Raw genomic sequence first — 22,319 nt, 5'->3', positions numbered from 1 at the left:
CAAGCCTAAGTTAGCAGAAGAAATCAGAAAGAACACATAGTTGCTGAATTAGGTTTAAACGAGCAGAAATGAGCACAAAAATAAGGAAATTAGCTAAAAAAGCTGAAATTTGCAACAACAAAAAAAGCTGAAAAGTAGCTGAAAAGGCAGAAAGAAGCTTAAACTACCAGAAGGAAGTGGAAGAGCTGAAATTAGGTTAAAGAAGGTGGAATTAGCTGAAAAATCTAAATTTAGCATAAAACGGTTAGAAGTAGTTGAAATAGCAGAAAAAAAGCTGAAAGGAGCACAACAAGCTGTAATTAGTAAAAATAAGTTAATTAGACTGAAAGTCACAGAAATTACCACAAAAACTTGAATTTATCTGAAAACAGCTGAAATTAGCTAAAAATGCTAAAAAAAAAAAAATTTTTTAAAGTAGCTGAAAAGGTAGAACAAGCTTAAATCAGCAGAAGAAAGTAAAAATAACACGTTTTTACCAATCAGGTTGAAAGAAGCATAAATGAGCACCAAAAAGTGGAAATTATCTGAAAAAAACCCTGCCGACAATTTGCTTAAAGGGCAGAAAGAAGCTTAAAGTACCAGAAAAAAGTTGAGCAAAATTTTGCTGAATTAGGCTGAAAAAAGTTTAAACGAGTGCAAAAAATGTGCAATTTGTCGAAAAAGCTTAACTTAACATAAAACAACCATACTTATTATTTATTAACCTCTATTTTATCAGGCAAATCCCATTGAGATCTCAGATCTCTTACAAGGGTCGCCTGGACCTGAAGGCAGACTAACATGGAGTACCCGGAGAAAACCCACGCAAGCACGAGAAGAAAATGCAAACTCCACACAGAAAAGCCCCCAGAATACTCCCGGGTCCGTCCGTCCACGCGTACGTACGAGCGTTGGCAGCCTCAGCGGTGTTCTGTGTTTATATGTTGTTAATAAAAAGTTATAAAAAAAAAAAACAGGGAGCGCTGGTCCTGCAGCCCACACATCAGACCAGCCCACCGCAGCCACGCTGGACCGGAGTTTAATTCGCTTGTGACAAATTCCTTCATTTCTCACCATTTCAGTCATGGCATCAACGGAGGAGGAAGAGATCACTGCTTCTTGGCAAAAAAAAACAAAAACAAAAGAAAAGGCCAGATCAGGATGAAGAAGGAGAATTTAATACATTGGTGTCACATACAAAACAGTCCGTCGCTGGGCAGTTTATTGTGCGACACCGCGTACGCGGTCGTAAAAACTGAGCTTTGCGCGGACATGCACTGCGGGGTACGCGCGTACCTCCGCGTACGGATGTACGCGGGAGTATACCGGGAGCTAAAGACCCCAGGTCCAACCAGGGATTGCACCCAAGACCTTCTTGCTGTGAGGCAACAGTGCTAACCACTGAGCCTAGTAAGCTGAAATAGTAGAAAAAGCTGAAACTTGCAGAAAGAATCTGAAAGGAGCACAAAACAGCTGAAAGTAGCTGAAAAATGTTTAAATTTGCAGATGGAAGCTGAAAGACGCTGAACCAGAACAAAATGTGAAAGGAGCAGTAAAAGGTTGTAAACAGGTCTAAAGATATGAAGGATGTAAAATGAGCTCAGTTCATTTTCTATGAGAGGAAAAAATGTCAGAAAAGGCTCAAATATTTCAAAAAACTAAAGTTGCACCAAGACCGATAGTCATAGCAGGACTGTCCTGAAAGAGCTGAACGTTCTGTTATAATTTATCGAAATAGCTTGAAATCTGCAGGACGAGAACCGTGCTGCAAAACGTATGAAAGAAAAATGGATCACAATGAGTGAATGCTTCATAAACGTTCGCACAATTAGATCCATGATATGTAAAAGAACAGCTACGAGCACCACCTCAACCAGTCACGATCCTCAACAGACCATGTGCTTTGTTCTTCCTGGTAATATGCTGCACTTCTTTTGATGTTCAGCCTTGAGCCCAACACCCCCACTCCCCCCCATTCCCTCTGCCCCATGAGGCAGGAGAGCCAAACGGACAGAACAGACGAAAGCTGCAAAGAATCAGCAGAGAAAGTCGACGCTGGCCGTGACCTTTAGGTGCTTTCATCATCACCGTCATCGAGGACGGAGCTCAGGAACAATAAAGGGGCCTGAAAGTGAAAAGAAACTGAACCATCACAGCAGCTGAAGATGAAACGAAGACGCAGAGATACATTAAGTGGAAGTGAAGAAGGTCAAAGTCTTGTTGTTCTTCATTTAACCGAACATTCACCAGCTACCCCAGCTCCTTTTTAAACAGGCGATCTGGTTATTGTACTAAAGAACGTCAGAGACGGACTTCATTGCTGCCTGGAAGCCAGTACCGCTCACACTTGGCGACAGTTTGAGATCTACTGTACACCTTTTGTTTGCACCTGTTTTTTGTTCAAATCCACAGAGGCGAAATGTTAAATAAATGTAAGTTAAAACCGGTCTGGTCTGAGAAGATTAAAATAATTCTTAAATGAGTGAAATTGCCACCAGACAATGTTTTTCCCACCCCTAACTAAAATACAAATTAAGTTTTTGGCACCATTTCCTCTCCACCTGTTCACTGAAGTCATTATGTGGCTGGAAGCCTTTTCTTTCACTAACGCTCTGTTACGAGTTGTTAGTGGAGTCATTACTTTCTAGATCACTGGTTCCCAACTCTGGTCCTGGAGAACTCCCTTGCATGTTTTAGTGGTTTCCCTTGTCCAACACACCTGATTCAGTGAGTTCATTACTTCCTAAAGTTCTGCAGAAGCCCGTTAATCACCCATTCATTCAAACCAGGTGTGACAAGGCAGGGAAATGACTAAAAGGTGCAGGATGGTGTTCCTCAAGGACCATGGTTGGGCACACTATTTTAGATAACTAAAATCTTATTTAAATGTCTGGAGTTGGGCTCAAATGTCACCTGTAGCGCTATGGTTAAAAATATATTCTGTCAAATATATCGGGGGATTTTTGGTTAAGGGTTAAGATTTTTTTTTAAGTACTATGGCTGATAATGTTAACTGCCCATGAACCGTGTGTTTGAGTTACCAGAGCGTTATTTTCTCTCTCAGAGAGGGCTGATGAGGAGCCGATTTGATCCTGCATGTGCAGCTGGGTGGCCGAGGTCATCATTGTCTGCCTCTGAGCCGTGAGCTGATAAGCTTATAAAAACAATTCTCGCACACTGCCCGTGGCAGATTCTCGTGCCTGGGCTCCATGCGTGTAAAACTTCCGTACATCTGTGTAACCTGTTGTGAAAGTCTGCCCTCGCAAGTAAAACAGTTAAAAAATCCTCTCGTGTGGCTTCTTTGAGTAAGTAAAATGAAAAAAGGATATTTTTATCCCACAACATAGTGAAAGGAGATCTTAGATCTTATTACGGTTTTTCTTATACAATTTATACTTTTGTTGGAAGTAACTGGGACCCTGTGCACACAATTTCTTTCCACCACATGTACTACATGTGATGCGAACGACAATAAAAAAAAAACCTTGACCTTGAAAAAGGTATAAGAATTTATGCAATATTAACAGTTTGTCATTATATTTTAACTACATATCTCCATTTAAGGTACCAGAATTCATCCATAAAGGCACTGAATACGCAAAGTATTTTAGAGCAAAACTGGTACTCTAGTATCACACCGAAGTTTTAAAGATTCGGTCAACCTTTATTTATACAGGTTAGTTTCATTGAGCCCCGAGGACTCGTTTAAAGACCTTGTGTTATCCACTAAAGCTCAGAGTTTGTGTTGTAAGAGGATTCGCAGCTACTACACCAATTTTTAAATGTCAAAATCTGTAAAAATCCATCCATCCATTATTTTTCTTCCTTTTTTGGGTTGTGGTGGTGGGATCACTGGTGTGGCAGCTGTGGCCGAGTGGTTAGAGCAGTCGTCCTCCAATGCAAAAGTTAAGTTGGGGGTTCAACTCCACCAGCCGTCACATGTTGAAGTGTCCCTGGGCAAGACACTGAACCCCTCATTGCCTCCGATGTGTGTCCCATCAATGTATGAATGTGATAAAGCTCTGATTAGTCTCTTTAGAATTATTTGTTCCATTAGCTTTGTAGAGATCTATAGAGTGCTGTATGAATGGGTCAATGAGGCACAGATTGTAGAGTAAAACGCTGAGTGTCTTGGTGCTATATCAGTCCATTTACTGGTGCCCATTAGGGCATTAACAGAGTACTCAAGTAATCTACACATCGACTGCTAGGACGTCTATCGAGGTTAAAAATGTAAAGTCGGGTATCCGTAGTGACGTCATATTATGTGACCACCGTATGACCGTAGGGGGCGGTGTTGCACTGTTGCAGGTCACAGAGTATGGTGCAACACCGGGTCCAATCCACCGTCCATCCACTGTTTTAAGTTTTGTTTTTGACGTGCTGCACGTTTCTTCCCGTTTGCACTTTAATAATAATAACTAATAGTTTAGTTTTTCCTGTGACTTATTTGCAGTATGATAAATGGTAGGAGCATAATATACGCTCCCAATGTTTTGTTGGTCATTTTTTTTTTGTAAATAATTACCTTTTATTTCGGTTTTATTTATTTATTGATTTTTGTATCTTGAGATCTATGACGTCATTAAATACTCGAGTTCTACTCGGGTTTTATTACGTTAATGTCGAGTTTAAAAATTATATACTCGTTCAACCCCTAGTGCCCATATCCAGCCATCACTGTGCGAGAGGCAGGGGACAACCTGGACAGGTCTCCAGTCCATTGTAGAGACACAGAGACAAATGAGACAACCCACTCACTCTCTCACTCACACCTAGGAACAATTTAGAGTCAACAATCAGCCTAACATGGATGCTTTTGGTCCGAGGTCTGAGATTAACTGTGACAGCCATCTTGAATTGGGTTGAGTTCAAACATTATTCAGTTGTATTTGTCCATCCACTGATTACTTTGTAAAATGTTCCGGGTTAAAATCTGTTCAGTCTTTATGAGATATTCTGCTAACAGACAAGACACATGAACACGGGCGTGGGCATCAATTGAAGACTCTGCGCCAAAAATAAATCTAAAATCAAATTTCCATTTTTTTTGAAGTTGGGTTTTGTGGAAAAGTTCCGAAAATGAATAGCTCTTTGAAAAGCCTCAGTTCGGAGAAATATTAATTCTGACTGGATTCAGGAGCTGATGGATGCTCACTGTAGGTCTTCACTCGGTTTGTTATCGCTTCAGTCTGGTCTGAATTAAACTCTTTAAACTGAGGTTGTTCTAGAATTTTTTTGTTTTCGAACCTCTTTTTTGGAAACGGTTTCTACAGTTTAACACAAACCCAAAGGACTTACTGTACGATGGTTCTCAGATCTGCATGGCTTAGCAATGCAACGCCCCTTCAAATGCACCTCGCACGTCTAAAGCCTTTTATCATGACATGGTGGGATTCACCGGGAATCCCTCAGGCTGACTTAAAGCCCAGAGTAAGCAGAAATAACACCTGGAGGTTAAAGTCAAACGTGCAGAGGAGTCCAGTAGTTTGTGAGGTCGGATGTTTCCTGAAACGTTTCTTTTGTTCCAACATGTTCTCCTCCCTAACTTGTGTCTCGTGTTCCCACAATTCATTTCAACCCCAAAAAGTGTTTCGGACTCGTTCTTTCAAACAGCTGGGAGGAAGAAGGAAGATGTTCCAGGAGATAGATGGGTCTCTGAGGTGGAGGTTTTACTGGAATACAGTTCCCTCTTATGGTGCAAGCTGCACACATGTGCTCATAAAAGAATGCAGACAGAAAACCCAAACCTCAACGTGCACACGTTGCTTGTGAACAAAGTGTTGTTCGAGCGCACGCTGGAACCGAACCGCGCCACGGTATTCTCATCCAACCATCTTTATCTTCGTCCAGAGCCAAACAAGCGCTGAAAGTTGGATGCCAGATAAAAATAAATGTGGGTAAACAAACAAAGCCAGAAGACTTGGTTCGTGATGAGTCTGGGACACATCAACAATGGAAAAATGTGCCGTGAGCCAACCGATACCGGGTCTTATTACAGAGCTGCACTTCTTCCTTCCATGTCTACACTTTGTGGTTTGCTGTCATTCATCCTGTTGATGAGTACACACAACGTTTCCTCCTGCTTCTATATTTGCAGCACCCTTCAACATAAACAGTGTTTATCATACGAACTGAAAGTCTTCGGACGGGGACGTCAACAACTGCTTCAGGGTCCGTCTCAGTTTGCAGAACTCCTCAACTCACAAACACAACGTCACCGTGGTCAAAGTCTTTATTCACTCTCTGGGATCTTTTTGTTTTTTTTGGTGGGGAGGGGAGTCGTCATTATCTTGCTGAGGCCAGAAGGAGTTGATTTTTAACAAAAGAAACAAAAGAGAGATACTAGAAAGTTCCTGGAGAAACTTTGATGGGGACTGCCATTTTAAATTTTTGATTTGACAGTATTAAGTGTAGGGGTTCGCTCTCAGCTACCACCACACCAAATTTCAGCTTAAAGTGGCAAAATATCAATGAGTTAAAAAGTCATTATTTCTTTTAAGCTGTGGCGGCCATCTTGGATTTTTGATTTGGATTCAGTTTGTGATGGGAAAGGTTTAAAGCCTTAATCACACCAAATTTCAGTTCTGTATGTGTAAAAATATTTGAGTTAAAGCCATTTAAATTGAGCTTTGGCAGCCATATTGAATATTTTTTTATTCATTGTTTATTGGGCATTGCTCTCAGCTGCTACCACACCAAATTTCAGCTTAATATCTCTAAAAATAGCTGATTTACAGTATTTTTCCTTTTTAGCTCAGGTGACCATCTTGGATATTTGATTTGCAACCAGAATCTATGAAAGATGACTAATAAAAATGGAGTCTTTGTTTGCAAGTTGTGTCACCATAGTAACTCAAAACGCCAATACAAGTAATAGCATCACATCACGGTGCCAAGCCGGTCGTTTTGCCATAAGATTGTTGGGGGCACACATTGTGACTCCGGCCACATTAAAGTTGACGGAAGAGTAAGGTATAAAGTTAAGAAACCCTTGCCAGGTGGATAATAATAGGTGCTGCCTTACTAAGCAGTCCCCAATTATTAATTTAAAGAAAAAACAAGGATGATCCAATTTTTAGATTCATTCATATTTAGATGTTTAGCTTCCTGGCAGAAATGAAACTAATCCTCGGAGAGATGCACAACACCCGATCGCAGCAAGGTTCTCAGAGGTAAATCCATTTTATGTGAAGCCGAAGGTCAAATATCTGACCAAAGCCCAATTAGTAATGCCCCCGTTTAGACCCAACTTAGCTTAGGTTTCTGTCATGCTTATGGTTTTAACTCCCATCTGCACCGCTCACAAACTTGTTTCCCCCCCACACACGTAAAGCTTGAATCTATCTGAGCAATTATCAAAGCCGTCTGTGATAAAGCGGCGTCTCCGTCTGTTGGGACAGACAGCCCCGATTCCTGTGATGCTGAACGATACATTTGCTTCCTGTTACCCCGAATGACTCACTGATTTAAGTAGCTGGTGGAGTTTGGGGTCTGCAGGAGGGAAACCAGAGGTCTGGGCTCCAGGCCAGTGTTGATGTCACCGAGATTCCCCCCAGAACAACCTACTGAAATGATTAACATGGCTCCTTTCTGTAAATTTGGGTTTTCATGCTTTGTGGCAAGTTCAAACGATTAGTTTCTGGGAAAATGCTAATAATTAGACAAACGCTGTGGCTGACATGTTTTTTTTTTTTTTACAGTATTGAGTGACATATTCCTGCAGCCATTTGGCTGAGAGGTTTCAGTTTGATAGGATGTCTGCAGAATGCCAGGGCTGTTGGGGTCAGTCGGTGCTGGGAAAACATGAGCACTGGTGCCGTTACTCCGTCGTTCCATCTCCTCATCGCTTCCTTTGTTTCAGCTGTTTTGGTACGTTTTGTACCTAAAGGATCGGTCCAGTTAGTGTTTTAAAGGAAAAGAGGACATTTTTGAGATTAGAAAAAAATAGAAGAGGAAGGAAGAGTCTGAAAGCAGTTCTTCCTCTGATTATTTCCTGTGTTTTGTGTTTTCTGTACAGAAAAAAAAAGGAAAGAGACAGCTAAGGGAATCTGACCGTAACCACAACTGTCCTGATGAAAGGGTTTGATGTTAGAGAAAAATAAGGCGGGTTATGTTGCCCTGCGCAGCCCTTTATCCTCCCCCTCTTCCACCCTATCTGTACTTGATGGCACATCCTCTTCTTGTCAAGACAACAAACCAGCTCGGTTTTAAGCATTTGGTTCTGATCATCAAAAAAAAAAAAAAAACATTAAAAAAACCTGACTGCAACGAGGGGAAAACAGGAATCCTGATTCATGGAGGGAAATCACGGATTGTTATAACCGTCATACGCAGCTCTGCATTGCCAACAAACATCAAATAAATTAATGACAACACAACCAGCCTTAATAACAATCAACTTTGTCAGTAATGACAATCGTCTCATTTTTTATCAAAATACACGTGAAAAATGCTTCAGTTTGTTACTGAAGACACCTTTAAATAGACCCAGAGTTCTGCACTCTAGAGCAGGGGTGTCCAAAGTGTGGCCCGAGGGCCATTATCGGCACTTGGAGTGATTTTGTGCGGCCCACGTCTGCAGTTAAAGAATGGTATAATTTTGACCCACCGTTTTTTTTTTTTTTTTGGCCCACAGGTTGATGCAGATGTAAATCTTTTTAGATTTAATGGTGATACTTTTTAATTTTTTCAGTTTATCAGCAAAACAGATTAAAATAATCTTCTCAAAATGAGCGACATCAAGTACAATACAAATATTTAGCTAAAATTAATCCCTTTATCCGACAATAAACCTTCACTGACCTACCAAAAAGTAGAATATTGGATAATAATTCATAACACTTGGCTAAATATAACAAGTGTTTTCAAAGAAAATAATTTCAGTTGGTTTAATAATCGATGGGGAGAAATTGGACTTTTTTTTTAAATAGAATATAAAGTTGTATCATCGGCATACAAGTTGATCAACGTCATCAGTGTCCCTTCAAACCTGAAACTGTTTTAGCGACTTTCAGCTGGATGGTTTTTCAGAACTTTGATGACCCTTAAATCCATGGTCCAAATGAAGGAGTCAAGTACCACCCCATTTTTTAAAGAACAGTTCCTCATTTTAGGAGTTTGTCTTTGAAAATAAATGAAAATAAACTTTCCAAGCACACGAAAATAAAGACCCCCCCAAAATATAATAAATTAAATTCTTAAAATAAAATAAAAAGGTTAATGTTTATGAGGTGCCTAATGTTCTGGATCTACAAGAATTTAAACTAAACCTTTCTCCAAAATATCGTTCGTTGTTGAGAGTTGAAAAATTGGGGGGGTAGAAAGAGAATCAAGCGTTTTAAATTATTTTTTCCTTTTCTTAAATTCACATTTTTCAGGCCAGTGAGTCCTTTCATCTAGACAGTTCAGGCCCACCTATGAAAACGTTTGAACACTCCTGCTCTGGAGGCATTGGTAACAGTGAGTAGAAAAATACTGTACATTCATTGCTTTAGTTCGTTTAAATTTTCCATTTCCATTTAATTTTTTCTTGTGTTTTACCAACTGCTAATCTGCACTCCGTTCATTTAAAGATCCTTTGTATGTGGTGCATGGCTTGTGTGCCACAAATTAGTTCATATTTTCTCTTAATTGCAACATACGATGAGCATCTATAATGTTCTGTCTGCTTTACAGCATACAGCTGGTGCACTTATGGACATGCTCATAAACTAGAGAAGATGACCAAATATCAATAAGACAGGCCATTTATGTGAAAATAATAAATTGCTTTAAAAATATCACCCTTTTCTGTTTTCTGTTCTCACTCCTCTGGCCTGCAGGTCAACAACAAATTCAGCTTGATCCAGACTTTGTTAGTTGAAACCAGTGGCGATCTGACTCAGGCTTTTAACCTCAGCAGATACTCAAAACATCCAGTGGTGGAGTTTTGTTCTCGGACCAGCGGAAATGCTTCATCTTGTTTAATTAGACGGGCCAGTCGACTCGTCACGGGGCTGCATCTCGCTCATTTTAAATCCTTCCTCTTCCCACCGTTCCTCTGCGAGTCCATTGCGTTGCCACAGGGACTCAGTCCTATCAGTTCCCCGGGGACTAAATTTTCCACTTTGGATCAAAGATACAGGGGAAACTATTCTCGACGAGGAGGGGACAAACTGTTTATAGTCCAGTTAAGTCTCTGGGAGTTTTTCTTTAAAAAAAAAAAAAAGAGTAGAGATGAGTCAACGAGAAGCAGATTAAGAATCAAAAGGACAAAAACTATAAACTACCTGTTACAGCCAACCACACTGTTGGGAAGGAAGTTTACAAAAGAGTGTGTGTGTGGGCGAGGGTAAGTGGTTTCACAGAAATGGAGCAGATGGACGGGCAGGATGCTGACCGGCGTGGTAATGAGATGATTTGTCACCAGCATCGCCGAAACGCCAGACGAAAATAGACGCCTGGTGAGAACAGGTTGGAGGAAATATACTCAAAGTAGAGGTGGATGATTCAAGGCTTCAGCTAATAACTTCCAAACGTTGATAGCACTTTGGAAGCCGATGCCATCCTTTCTTCATCACTGCCTAAACTCCCAAACCATGCACGGTTATATGACAGCGAAGATGGATGCTGTAAGTGAGCCACCATTCACCACCTTATCTAACCTTCTCCCTGCCTGGCCAGCAGCGATACGCATCAACCAGTCCTGGAAAACCTCTGATTTTCTTTCCTAAGATCAAACTTAACAATGAATTAGATCAATTTAATTATCGCCAACCACCAAAGGGCCATTTAAGATGGTCGCCCCAGCCAAGTAACCTTAAAAAAAAATGAAAAAATGTCTAAAACTTGGTCAGTTTTAAGAATATTGAGCTAAAGCTCGATGTGGTAGTAGCTGTGTAAAACTGCAAGCAGCTGGTATTTATCGTCATAAAGTTTGTTCCCCAATGAGTTTCCTTTAAATAGTTTGGATATAAATTAACAAAATTAAGTTTTAACTTAAAACTTCATGCCACATTGGAGACCAACATCATGTCTGTGTGGTAAACTCAAGACAGTCATGAGACTCTGTAGGTCACAGTTACTGTATGTTCTTGTATAGTTTGTATTTATCGTACAAAGAATGTGTCCATTTCCAAATAAGCAACCAAACTTTATTCTAGGCTACAAACCATATCAAGTTTTCCTTAAAGGCCTGCTTTGGTATTATTTTACTGTTTGGTCGTATCTCAAAGGTTTCCTTTGATGCACAAACTCCTCCCCAAGCAGCTCCTCTCTTCAGATATGGAGATGCTGGAGGAATGAGGCTCGTCTTTGCCACATGCCTTTGCCCTTGGCCGTCTCAGCTTCGCCCGCTGCCTGCCAAGTCTCCCGGCTCCTCTGTCCTCCTGCGTCTCTCTGGCCATGGCCACAGCTGGCATTCTTGCCCTCTATTCATTATACCATCTTCCATCAATGGCTCCTTCACAGAGGCAGTGGTGTGGAGATTGAGACGGACTCTGGGCTTTTTCTGAGGAATGCTGCTGAGCAGCGTTTCTTATTGGCAGAGATCTTGAAACCTCGTAGCTTCTGTCGTTTGTTGTTTCACACCTCACACCGATAACAGTTCACTCAATTAACAAAAAATAAAACCGTTTCACAAGTCCTTGAGAATGACCCTTACCTTAGACTCGCATTTCCTGTGGGTGGCTGCTTTGCATACTAGAGAGAATCCAACAAGAGAGGAGAGAAAAAAACGGAGAAACTTTAGTTATGCAATTCAAGTCCAATTATTTACAACCCCAATTCATAAAACATAAATAATAAAAATGGATCACAATGATTTGTACCGTATTTTTCGCTGTATAAGTCGCACCTTTTTGCATAAATTTGCAAGTCCTGCAACTTCCACACAGAAGCGACTAATATACGTTTTTTTTCCCATATTTATGAACTAATTTTTGGCTGACATCTGACAATTTCATTCATTCTGACATGGAAAATATTGAACACAACCATGTTCAGCTGCTAGAGGGCCCTCGACTAATATGGCAAGCCAAGTGTCTCATTAATAGGTAAACGTGGCTATTAATGACACGCTTGGCTTGCCATACTAAGCCACCTTTGTCTCGCTCCAGAACTCCTGGAGCAAAACGGCAAATCAGCTGCATTTTGCCGCACCGCCCCGGTGAAATTCAGCAGATTTCACCATTAAAGTGCATTTATTAAGGAAAAGGTAAACTGAGACACAATTTTACTATAATGTCGAGCAAACAAATAATTGTTTTTAAGTGTTAGTCTTGTTAAATTCTTGTTAAAGTCCTCCTGTGCACGCTCCCGCGACCACCATTAGGCAGCCAAATGATTTTTGGCACAACGCCGGCCCACATTTCCAGGTGGTCAGCGGTGACGCATATTAGATGCGACTTATACGGCAAAGCGATGTATTTATGTTTTTTTTCCCCACTTTATTAGACATATTTGGACTGATGCGACTTTTACACAGCAGTGCGACATGTACGGCAGCAAGTACGGTAAATCTCATGAAACCACGTTTTATTCACAAAGGAACGTAGATAAAACTAAAGTATGGGTTTATGAAATTTTCAAATCGTCGTGTTCCGTTTTTATTTACATTTTACACAAAGTCCCAACATTTTCAGAATCAAAGTTGTATTTTAACATGCCAACAAGTTGCTTAAAAATGAATACAAAGGGTCCGATTGTTCAGTTTAGCTGGCTTAATCTGAAATTTTTGCAACTTTTTTTTAAACATATTACTTGGAGCCATCAGCTGTGCAAGACTCTTACCTCTGCAGAAGGAGCCCACGTTGTCGATGTTCTGTCGACACACGCCGCACTGTCTCTTCTTCTTAAACGTCTTCTCCTTGAAGACGTGGGGCTCTCCCTTTCCAGACTGATGAAGAGCACACAAACAACATGTTTAATAACAGTCAAACACCTGAAGCTGCATTTGATAGACCAGCCAATGGACTGTTGCGTCGCATGCTACTGACAAGATATCCATGTTTGACCTTCTTAGAGTTTAACTCTGAGAAGGGCTTACACTTGTTTTACACTGAAAGCCAAGTTATTTGACAGAAACAAAGAAACAAGATGGTTCTTGAGTGACTTTGTGGGCTGTAATAGTCACAGGATCTTAGATTGATGAGCTTTAACTTGTTAATACGACTGGCCTGAGTGCATATTTCTCTGCATGCATGGACTTATAGCAGCAGCATCAACTTTTCACTCCTCTTGCCTCTTGAACTTCTGTTCTGGTTGTGGAACTGTCTTCCAGTAATAATCCCTGCACCTCCCACCCATGCCCTTTTATAATCCCATGCTTGTGCGTGCGAGGAAGAGCTATGTGAAAATAAAAAACGAAGTTGAACTGTTTAAAGAGAGCTAGATTAGATAAAAACTCAAGAAACGAACTACTTTTTTTTCCCATGTTCACATGTGATTGCATGTGCATGAGTGTGCGTTGAAACCATTCCTGCCCAGCGCCTCTTTTGTTTCCCAGCACAGGATTATGAACATGGCTGACTGAGCTTGACGTGACTCCGTAGTGACTTTGAACACGAGAGCCCCCCCAACAACCGAGGGCCGAGGATGAGGACAATGGGAGAAGGAGGAGAAGAGGTGGGATAAAGAATGTTGGAGACATTGTGAACAATGTGCACTGTCACGCTGAGAGGCAGCACAGATATTCTGGAAACCATAATCATCTAATCAAAACTGCAGGATTTGATTTCCAACCAGCAAGAAAATATAAATGCACAAACACTTTCAACCAAAACATCCTTCTCTGACTCACTGTCTATCAGACATAGTGATTCTTTTACACGGCGTGCTCACTCTCAGGGTAACAACAGAACTGTTCTGGTTGTGCACTTTTTCCATCAATCTGCTTTTCTCACCGTGTTCTGGGACTGGGCTGTGTTTGGACAGCTGCCTGCCTGGCATCACCCTCAGACAGCTGTGTTCAGCCGCTGGCATGTTCCTGTACGAGTGTGCCACGACCACAGCACCCTGGCTGGAGGAGCCGAACTGAGTGGGTGGCTCAGCGGGGGCAAAGACGGTTACGTAACGTGGCCTGCTGGGTGGTAGATGCCTTCCGTAACTCGTAAATTTCCATTGTTGTGGTGTTTGGTGCCCTTATTCTGGGTGAGGTAATGGGGATGCAAAAGAAGCTCTTGAAGATAAATTAAATTTGAAATACTATCAAGTCCATACATTAGATGTGAGAAGGCTCAGTACTGTGTCCTCTGTAGCATACTGTGGGGATGGGAGGTGGTGGGAGGTTTTGAGGCAGTATGGTGTGCTGGGGTGGTTTCTAGGAGTTATCTGGTCCCTGCATCACCAAAGTAAGAAACTATTGGTCCACAGTCTCAGCATGAAGGTTCAGACTTCACCAGAGTTGCCCTTGTTCAAAATCAGTCCAAATTATGGTATTTATGGATATAATCTCAAGGCACAGTTATGGAGCAGAGGGTGTCTGCTTTATGCAGATGATGTAGGGGTATCTCCATTGCCATCTTCAGGCCTTGACCTTCTGCGTGCACTGCAGAGAATCACAAGTAAGTGTAAAGCTCCTCTTATTCTGCCACAACACTCAACAGTAATAAGATGAAATGCCTCGTCTAGGTCAGGGGGAGTCTTGCCTTAAATCTATGGGGGTTAAGTGTCTAGGATTCTTGTTCTTAAGTGATGACAGACTGGATTGACAGATGGATCAAAGGATCAAGCCTCGTCCAAAGTGATAATGATAACTCTGGTCTGTCATGGTGAAGAAAGAGCTGAGCCAAAAGTCAAAGTTCTCGCGTAACTGGTTCGTTTCTAACTCACCTGTGGTCATGAGATGTGGATCGATAATGAGGTCCAGGACGCAAGTGGCTACAAGGTGGTTGGATTCAAAGTCTTACATCATTTCTACACCTGATAGTCCGGTAGACTCTGTTCGATTGGAGACCAAAATTCGGAACATTTGTTTACATTTTCAGCTGGTGCGGTTCATGTTCACACTGCACTGAGTCAGTCGGGCCAACCTGTTCCCCCCCCCCCCCCCCTTGCCTGCGGTGGCGCTGCACCAAGAACTACAAGAACAATGGACTCAGCATGAGAGGAAGATGAGGCAGAAGATCAAGGAGAATGTCGCTTTTCATACAAGGCGGCTGAGACGGCTCCGTATGAGGTCAGAGAAATGCACGTTTGTTTTGGTTGTATTTACCCAGAATGCCCTTCGTTATAGTCCACTTCCTGCTTTTGGCGCAGTCTCCGGACCGCTTGCATTCACAATGCATTCGAACCACATTCAAGTTCACTTCAACTGAACCGAGACCTAGGTTTTTAGGCGGACCAGAGTTCACTTTTTTGGTCCGCATCAGAGTTCGACTGCGCATTCACACCTCCCCAAACGAACCGGACTAAGATGGACTAGAGTTCGATGAAAGTGGACTAAACGGGGCTGGTGTAAACGCACCTTTAGAGATAAGATGAAGAGCTTTGTCATCTGAGGAGCTCAAAGAAGAGCCACCTTTGCATTGAGAGGGTCAACTGAGATGGATTAGGCATCTGATTAGATGCCTCCTGGCAACTCCCTCTGGAGGTGAATTCACAGAATTTGCTCGAGGGATTATAGATCCTCTCTGGCCTGCACAGTTCAAGATCTCTCAGGAGGTCACACGTCTCATCCTGGACCTTTTGCTTCTATAACATGACCACAAATAGGTTTAAGAAAACAGGTGGATGGATACAGGGATGTTTTTTTGGCACATTAAAAAGTTGGTTTGACCCTTTTGCATTGTACTAAAATCTGAGTGAGTCCATTTTGTTCTTATTTCCAACAATACTTTCCAAACCACAAGGAAAATTTACACATTTTAATGGTTCATTTTTAGAATGAATTAGACTCACAGCACCAATAATTACTACGTCAGCTGGTGATTTTAAATGAGGCACACTTCCATAACCAGTCCCTTCCCTCATCTGTTGATATTTTTGCCCATTGACTAGTCAGATTAGTTATGGAGCTCCACAGACACCAATGAGCATAAAAAGACTTCACAAAAACATATTTTTTTGTGCTTGCAGACTCAGTATATAGCCACACTTATCTATAAAGTTGTGCAATCATTCAGTAAAGTGTCCACACACACAAACATACACATTAGTATCCACACATGAGGCCACAGTGAGTTTAAAAAAGCAACCAGTTACAGTCAGCTGAGCCACAGTGGTGATGTGGGCTGAGCCTTAAACACACGGAGGAGAGGCAAGCAGCATTCTTCCTGCTACAGACACAATCAAGACCACTATATAACCCAACCACATACAATCATGGTCAGACATCTCTGCCACCGAGAACTCTATAAGGTGGTGCAAAGTTGCTCCACGCTGGTTCAAGAAAAGGAACTGGAGGGAGAAACTACTTTAAGATTCTGTTGCAACGTGTGTTTTGGCACTCGGTGCAGGAAGGCATACATCATGAAGGACAAATGTAAAAAAAAGGATTAAAAACTTTATTAACTTGGAGATTCAGCATCTCACAAACCACCATTTAAGACAGAAGTGGGCGACCATTTCCCCTTCACTACTGGAGAAACATGCAAACGCCATTCTTGTTTGTCTTTTGGCTGCTCCCTTATGAAGGGGTCACCACAGTGAGCAAACTCGAATGAAACATTTGGTAATTGGCATTTTGTTTTAAAAGAGGCCCTTCCTGATGCGACATGAGCTTGAACCTTGAGGCTCAGCAGCACTGACCACCAAGCTACCACCTACTGCAGCCCCGGAGGCTAAACTCAATTCCAACAATACTTTTCCAGGGTTTCCCCAACCGTTATACAAGGAGGGTACCCCACGCCACCAACAGAACCGAGCGCCCTGCATATCGAACTGCACCCCCAACCCCCATTCCCGTCACAGACGTAGCGCTAAGCTAGCGGCACGCAATACAGATGCACAAGCTAAAAAGGTACAGAGGTAACACCGTCTCCCTCGCATGAACCTGAAGCTCATTTTGTGGGAACATAAGGATGTGTGAGAAACTTTGGTGCTTAAATGACGACAAGCAAAAGACAAAAATAAAAATAAAACAACAACGGTGAAACGACAAGGATAACTTTTGTGTCACTTATACATTATAATAAGAAATAAGACTTTTGCACTTTTCAGCCAACTTCACAAACGGCAACAAAATGTCTAGAAATCCAAAGAAGTTAACTTTTTGTTGCTAGTTCATTTACTATGTAGGAAAAAAGTTCACACAATAACAAAACCACGATCATTATGTGCGATTCCTTTATGTTTTGGTAAAATAGGAAAGGTTTCAACAGTTTTACCACAAACTTTCTTCATGTTTGAAGACATAAACAAAACTACGACAAAGCTTTAGGGCCACGCTAAGAAAACGACCTGTCAATCAATCCAGTAGGCGTGTCAGCAAATGACCAATCTGAAGCTAAATGAGTCGTAATATCCGAACTCCGACACGATAAAGCAGAGTTTACAGTACTTTAACTGTGGTAAAATGAAGAATGTTGAGCATCTTGTTAAGATATACTTTGGTGTTGGTTTTACAAATAAGGAGATAATCTGTTAGCGCATCCGCATCAGATTATCAGCATCAGGACTTTGAACCTGCTCACAGTAAGGTGGTACGCTCTGATGGGCTGCAGCAGCTCTGCAGGTAAAGAGCATTTAGCTTCGGATTGGTCATCTGCTGACACGCCTACTGGATTAACTGACAGGTCGCGTTGTAGCTCCGACTCGTGGAAAAATAAATAAATAAATGAGAGCTGTGGAAAAAAAAAAAAAAGTCTCGTACGACAACAAGTTAGGTAAAATACTTTGCTCCGCTCGACGTGGGAGTCCGACAAAGAAAACCCGAGCGAAGGTCGTTTGAGTCCGAGTGTTCAGTTAAAAACAACCTGTGATGCAGAGCTAAGCCCCCAGGATAGTAATTACCGTCACCGCTGCAATGAATTAAAAAAAAAAAAAAAAAAAACTTCTTCGAACTCATTTCTGAGTCTTTGATGAATCCGTTACCGGTAAGTTTCTGCTGCCTAGGATTAAAAACGGACTGCAAAACAACAAAGAATGCACTTTTCAAAGGCAACAAATTGATTTTATATCCAAGAAAACGTATTAAAACCTTCACATGTGACCTGCTCAGCACCGCCCCCCCCCCCCCCCCCCACCTGCCCAAAGTGTCAAGTCTTAAACAAACACCTGAGACATCGTCCAGGAGAAAAACTGTACTCACTCGCGAACGTGCAGATGTGTTTATCTCCGCAGACAGTCAGTAAAATACAGACGGTCGTCCCTTTTCCTTTTTCCTGTCCCTGTGTACGCCCAGACCCCCACCTCCCCGCTCAACATCTGCTACACACAACAACAACCTCCTTTTCCCCTGATATTTTTAGCTCTTTGGCAAAAAAAAAGCAGTTTCTGGAGTCAAAGAGATGCTTTTTATTTCTAACAAGATGTCCCCCACCCCTCTCCTTTCCTCCTTCAGCTGTCACAGAACAGAAGCCAGATTCAAAAAGTGAGATTTTGGGGGGGGTGCACGCTCACAAGAGACTCACACACAGACATACAAATGTAAAAACAAATACACAGAGGCTGTTTGAGGCCAGAAATCTGTGGAAACTTCTAAAAGCAGGCGTGACATTTGAACAGCGGTGGTCATTGTGTGGGGGGCTCTTCATCCCAGGACCTCAGCTTCTGCTGCAGATGGTCAGCGAGGACGCTGATCGAACACGAGCTGGAGGACAAACTTCTTCTTCTTTAATTGCTTATCGTTTAGAGTGGCAGGTGTAGAGCTGGAATATTTGATCGTTTTAGTCTCTTTTAAAGACGATGGGTTACAGAAACTGTTCCGTTTGCTTGACAGATTATTTAACTTGTGGAAAAACTAACGGAACGTTTACAAGAACCATTTGTATTTTCCCCCATCTCGTTCTCCTAAAAGCCGACGTCTAACCAAGAATTGCTGCTATGGCCTGTTAGTTCATTTGTGTTGATGTGACCGCTTCCTTTTATTCTTTCGGCCGTTCTCACAGCGAGTCCTCCTCCATTTCACTCTGTCCAACTGCCTCCATGTCCTCTCTAACTGCATCCATTTACCTCTTCTTTATCTTTTTCCTGGCAGCTGCATTTCTAACGTTGTTCCACCAATGCACCCGCTGTCCCATGACCTGATTCAAAACCAAAGCCCCTACCTTCAATCAGAAGGCCACTGGTCTTGATGGTGCAGGTTAAAGTCTTCTTACAACGTCACCGTTTCATTAGAGAACACTATACTGTACTTTTACCAAGGTCAAGTGCATTGATTAAGGAAAAGTTCAACTGAGACACACCTTCACTGTAATGTCGAGCAAAGAAATAATTAATTTTAAGTGTTAATCTCATTAAATTCTTGTTAAAGTCCTCCTGTGCGCACACCCACGGCCTCCATTTTGATGCTTTTTGGCATAACACCGGCCCACATTCCCAGGTGGTCAGCGACGACGCATAATAGGTGCAACTTATAAGGCGAAGCGACGCATTTATGTTTTTTCCACTTTATTACACATAGTTAGACTTATATGGCGGAAAGTATGGTAGATGTTTCTGCACACTACTATACAATTTAAGGTAGACTGGTTGTTAAAATGTAAGTTGCACTTTAATCTGACAGTCGTAACAATAGTATTTACATGCAATTCAACGCCAATAGATAAAATAGCAACATCATGAACATGTAAATGTACAATCTTACATTTTACAACTTAAAATTGAGTTTGTGTTCCTACGAGATACAAAACTTGATTGAAATTTGGTTTTTTTGTTACTGGCACACCAGCTACGGTGTTTGGTACTTCTTGTGCACTTTTATCCACCCTCCATTGAGAGGATATCATCAGTAGCTGAGTTCCTGCACCGGTAGTTGGCATCGTCCAGCGTGTGTGTGTTAATAAACACGTTGGTGGATGTGTGAGAGCGTTTATCCAAAGGGTGAGACCAGCAGAGCAGGGAACAGAGACTGCCTGTTCCTGAGGTGAAGTCAGAATGCCGCCCTGATACACTTCCGTTCTCCTGTGGGACTCCTGGAGCGAACACGCACAAGAACGTCCCTTTTTGCAGCGCCCCCCCCCCCCCCCCCCCTTTTTTTCTATATGCATTCACATTTAATTCAAAATGCTCCCCTGCTGTGCTGCGACGAGGCCTCAGAGAGTCCGACACCGTCCAGGGTGATTGTTAACCGTTGTTGGAACCAGATCTGGTCCTGGTGTAGCCAGAGACGCATGTAAACCTGCAGTAGCGCCTGTCGGACTAAATGAGAATCCTTTTCATTCAGGTTGAACGCAGCAGGTGAGCGTGAATAGCTGCTTGTGTCGGCTTCCAACTGGTGGAACTGCATCTGGCACAAGGGAACGTGAAGCAGCCTCTGTTTCAGCTTCCCGACTTGGCAGTGACCAGAGGGCGTCCCAAGTAAACACAACCATGGTGCGCCATCAAACCTCTCAGTTACACCCAGTAATTATAAACATAGAATAGCCTATAGGCTGTACACCAGACACAGCTATAGTAATGTATTTTGGCCACTTTTGTATCTCCATTTGGGCCAGGTTTCTTAGATGTTCCCAGAAAGCTGGATGTTTTTTTTTTAATCATAAGAGCGCTTTCCAATCTGATCAAAGCTGATATCCGCTCATCTGCACCGAGTCTGGTTCACACAGGAGCAAAAATGTCCAAAGCACGATCAGGAAAGGTTGGAGCGACAGGACAATGTTATCTCGTTGTTTATCCGAGGCCGATTTCCTCAACAACACCAACTGTCCGACACGTGAAGACGCAATTAATCATCTGCGCACACGCAGGAACACGCACACAGCGACCGTGCGATGCAAGAACTGTCACCCAGAAACATGAGAACCCATTTTTTTTATGCTTAAGGAAAAAAGTTCAGTGATTAAAAAAAACATTTATTTATTTATTTTATCCGTTGGCTCTAAACGTCATAAAAACATAACCGGAGTACAAGCACGAGTAGCTTTAAGAACAATTCTGGGAAAACAAAATTATATATTTTTTCCTGATGAATTTAAAGCTCAAACCTACAGGATGTCCATTTTGTGAAAATTTCCATCCATCCATGCATCCAACCAACCATCCAGCCAACCAACCATCCCATTATCTCAAGACATTCCCAGGCCAACTGACAGACATACTGGTAGTCTCTCCAGCGTGTCCTGGGTCTTCCCGGGGTCTCCTCCCAGTCGGACATACCCAAAACACCTCTTTATGGAGGCGCCCACCAGGAAGCATCCTTACCCGATGCCTGAACCACCTCAACTGGCTCCTTTTGATGTGGAGGAGCAGCGGTTTTACTCAGAGTCTCTTCCTGATAACTGAACTTCTCACTCTGTCTCTAAGGGAGAGTCCAGCTACCCTGCAGAGGAAACACATGTCAACTGCATGTATCCTCAATCTTATTCTTTCAGTCACTACCCAGAGTTCATGACCATAGGTGAGGGTAGGAACGTAGACTGACCGGTAAACAGAGAACTTTGCCTTCCAGCTCAGCTCCCTCTTCACCACAACAGACCAGCACAAAGTCCACAATACTGCAAACTCTGAACCAATCCGTCTATCAAGCTCACGCTCCTTTCTTCTCTCACTCGTGACCAAAACCCTGAGATACCTGAACTCCCCCCACTTGAGGCAGAACCTCACCCTCGACCCGAAGAGAACAATCCACCGTTTTCTGACCGAGGAGCATGGCCTCAGATCTGGAGGAGCTGATTTTCATCCCAGCCGCGAACCGCTCCAGACTACTGTTCCCATTTAAAACAACTTAAAGCTGTGTGTGTTTTAGAAGGGGCAGCTGTGGCTCAGTGGTCGTCCTCCAATGGGAGAGTTGGGGGTTCGATTCCACCAGCAGTCACATGCCGAAGTGTCCCTGGGCAAGACACTGAACCCCTCACTGCCTCCGATGTGTGTCCCACCGGTGCATGAATGTGATAAAGCACTGATTAGTCTTTGTAGAGATCGAGTGCTGTGTGAATGTGCACAGATTGTTGTAAAGAGCTTCGAGTGTCTTGATTAGATCGAAAGACGCCATTTCAGTGCAGTCCATTTACCATTTTAGAATTGGATTTGCATAAAAATTACGCAAATGCAGTAAATATTCTGAACTCAAGATGCACGTCTTCGACTTTGTTGGCTTTGAAAAGCGTTCAATTAACACACGGCTGCCAAGTAAAGTACTAAATGGGTTCACCGCCAGAGACATACAACAAATGCCTAGCATTCCTTGAAGGAGTTCAACATCTTACAGCCATTTATTGTGCTTTCTAAGATCAGTTAGCTGTGGCGGCCATCTTGAACTG

General features: G+C 42.3%; 1 protein-coding gene across 1 annotated transcript in view; it reads right to left on the bottom strand.

Moving 5' to 3' along the window:
• Positions 1 to 22,319, bottom strand: part of tns2a (tensin 2a) — a 69,110-nt gene that overhangs the window by 35,366 nt on the left and 11,425 nt on the right. The window contains exons 2-3 of the mRNA XM_037685024.1: positions 12,751 to 12,856; positions 11,624 to 11,661 (exon numbers count right to left, since the gene is read on the bottom strand). Of these exons, the coding sequence (XP_037540952.1) occupies positions 11,624 to 11,661; positions 12,751 to 12,856 (144 nt within the window). The remainder of the gene's footprint in view (positions 1 to 11,623; positions 11,662 to 12,750; positions 12,857 to 22,319) is intronic.

The sequence above is a fragment of the Nematolebias whitei genome, chromosome 11 (assembly GCF_014905685.2).
Source record: "Nematolebias whitei isolate Nwh7 chromosome 11, NemWhi1, whole genome shotgun sequence".
In the NCBI taxonomy this organism is placed as follows: Eukaryota; Metazoa; Chordata; class Actinopteri; order Cyprinodontiformes; family Rivulidae; genus Nematolebias; species Nematolebias whitei.
The sequence above is the reverse complement of the archived record's forward strand: the minus strand, read 5'-3'. Positions and strand labels throughout refer to the sequence as shown.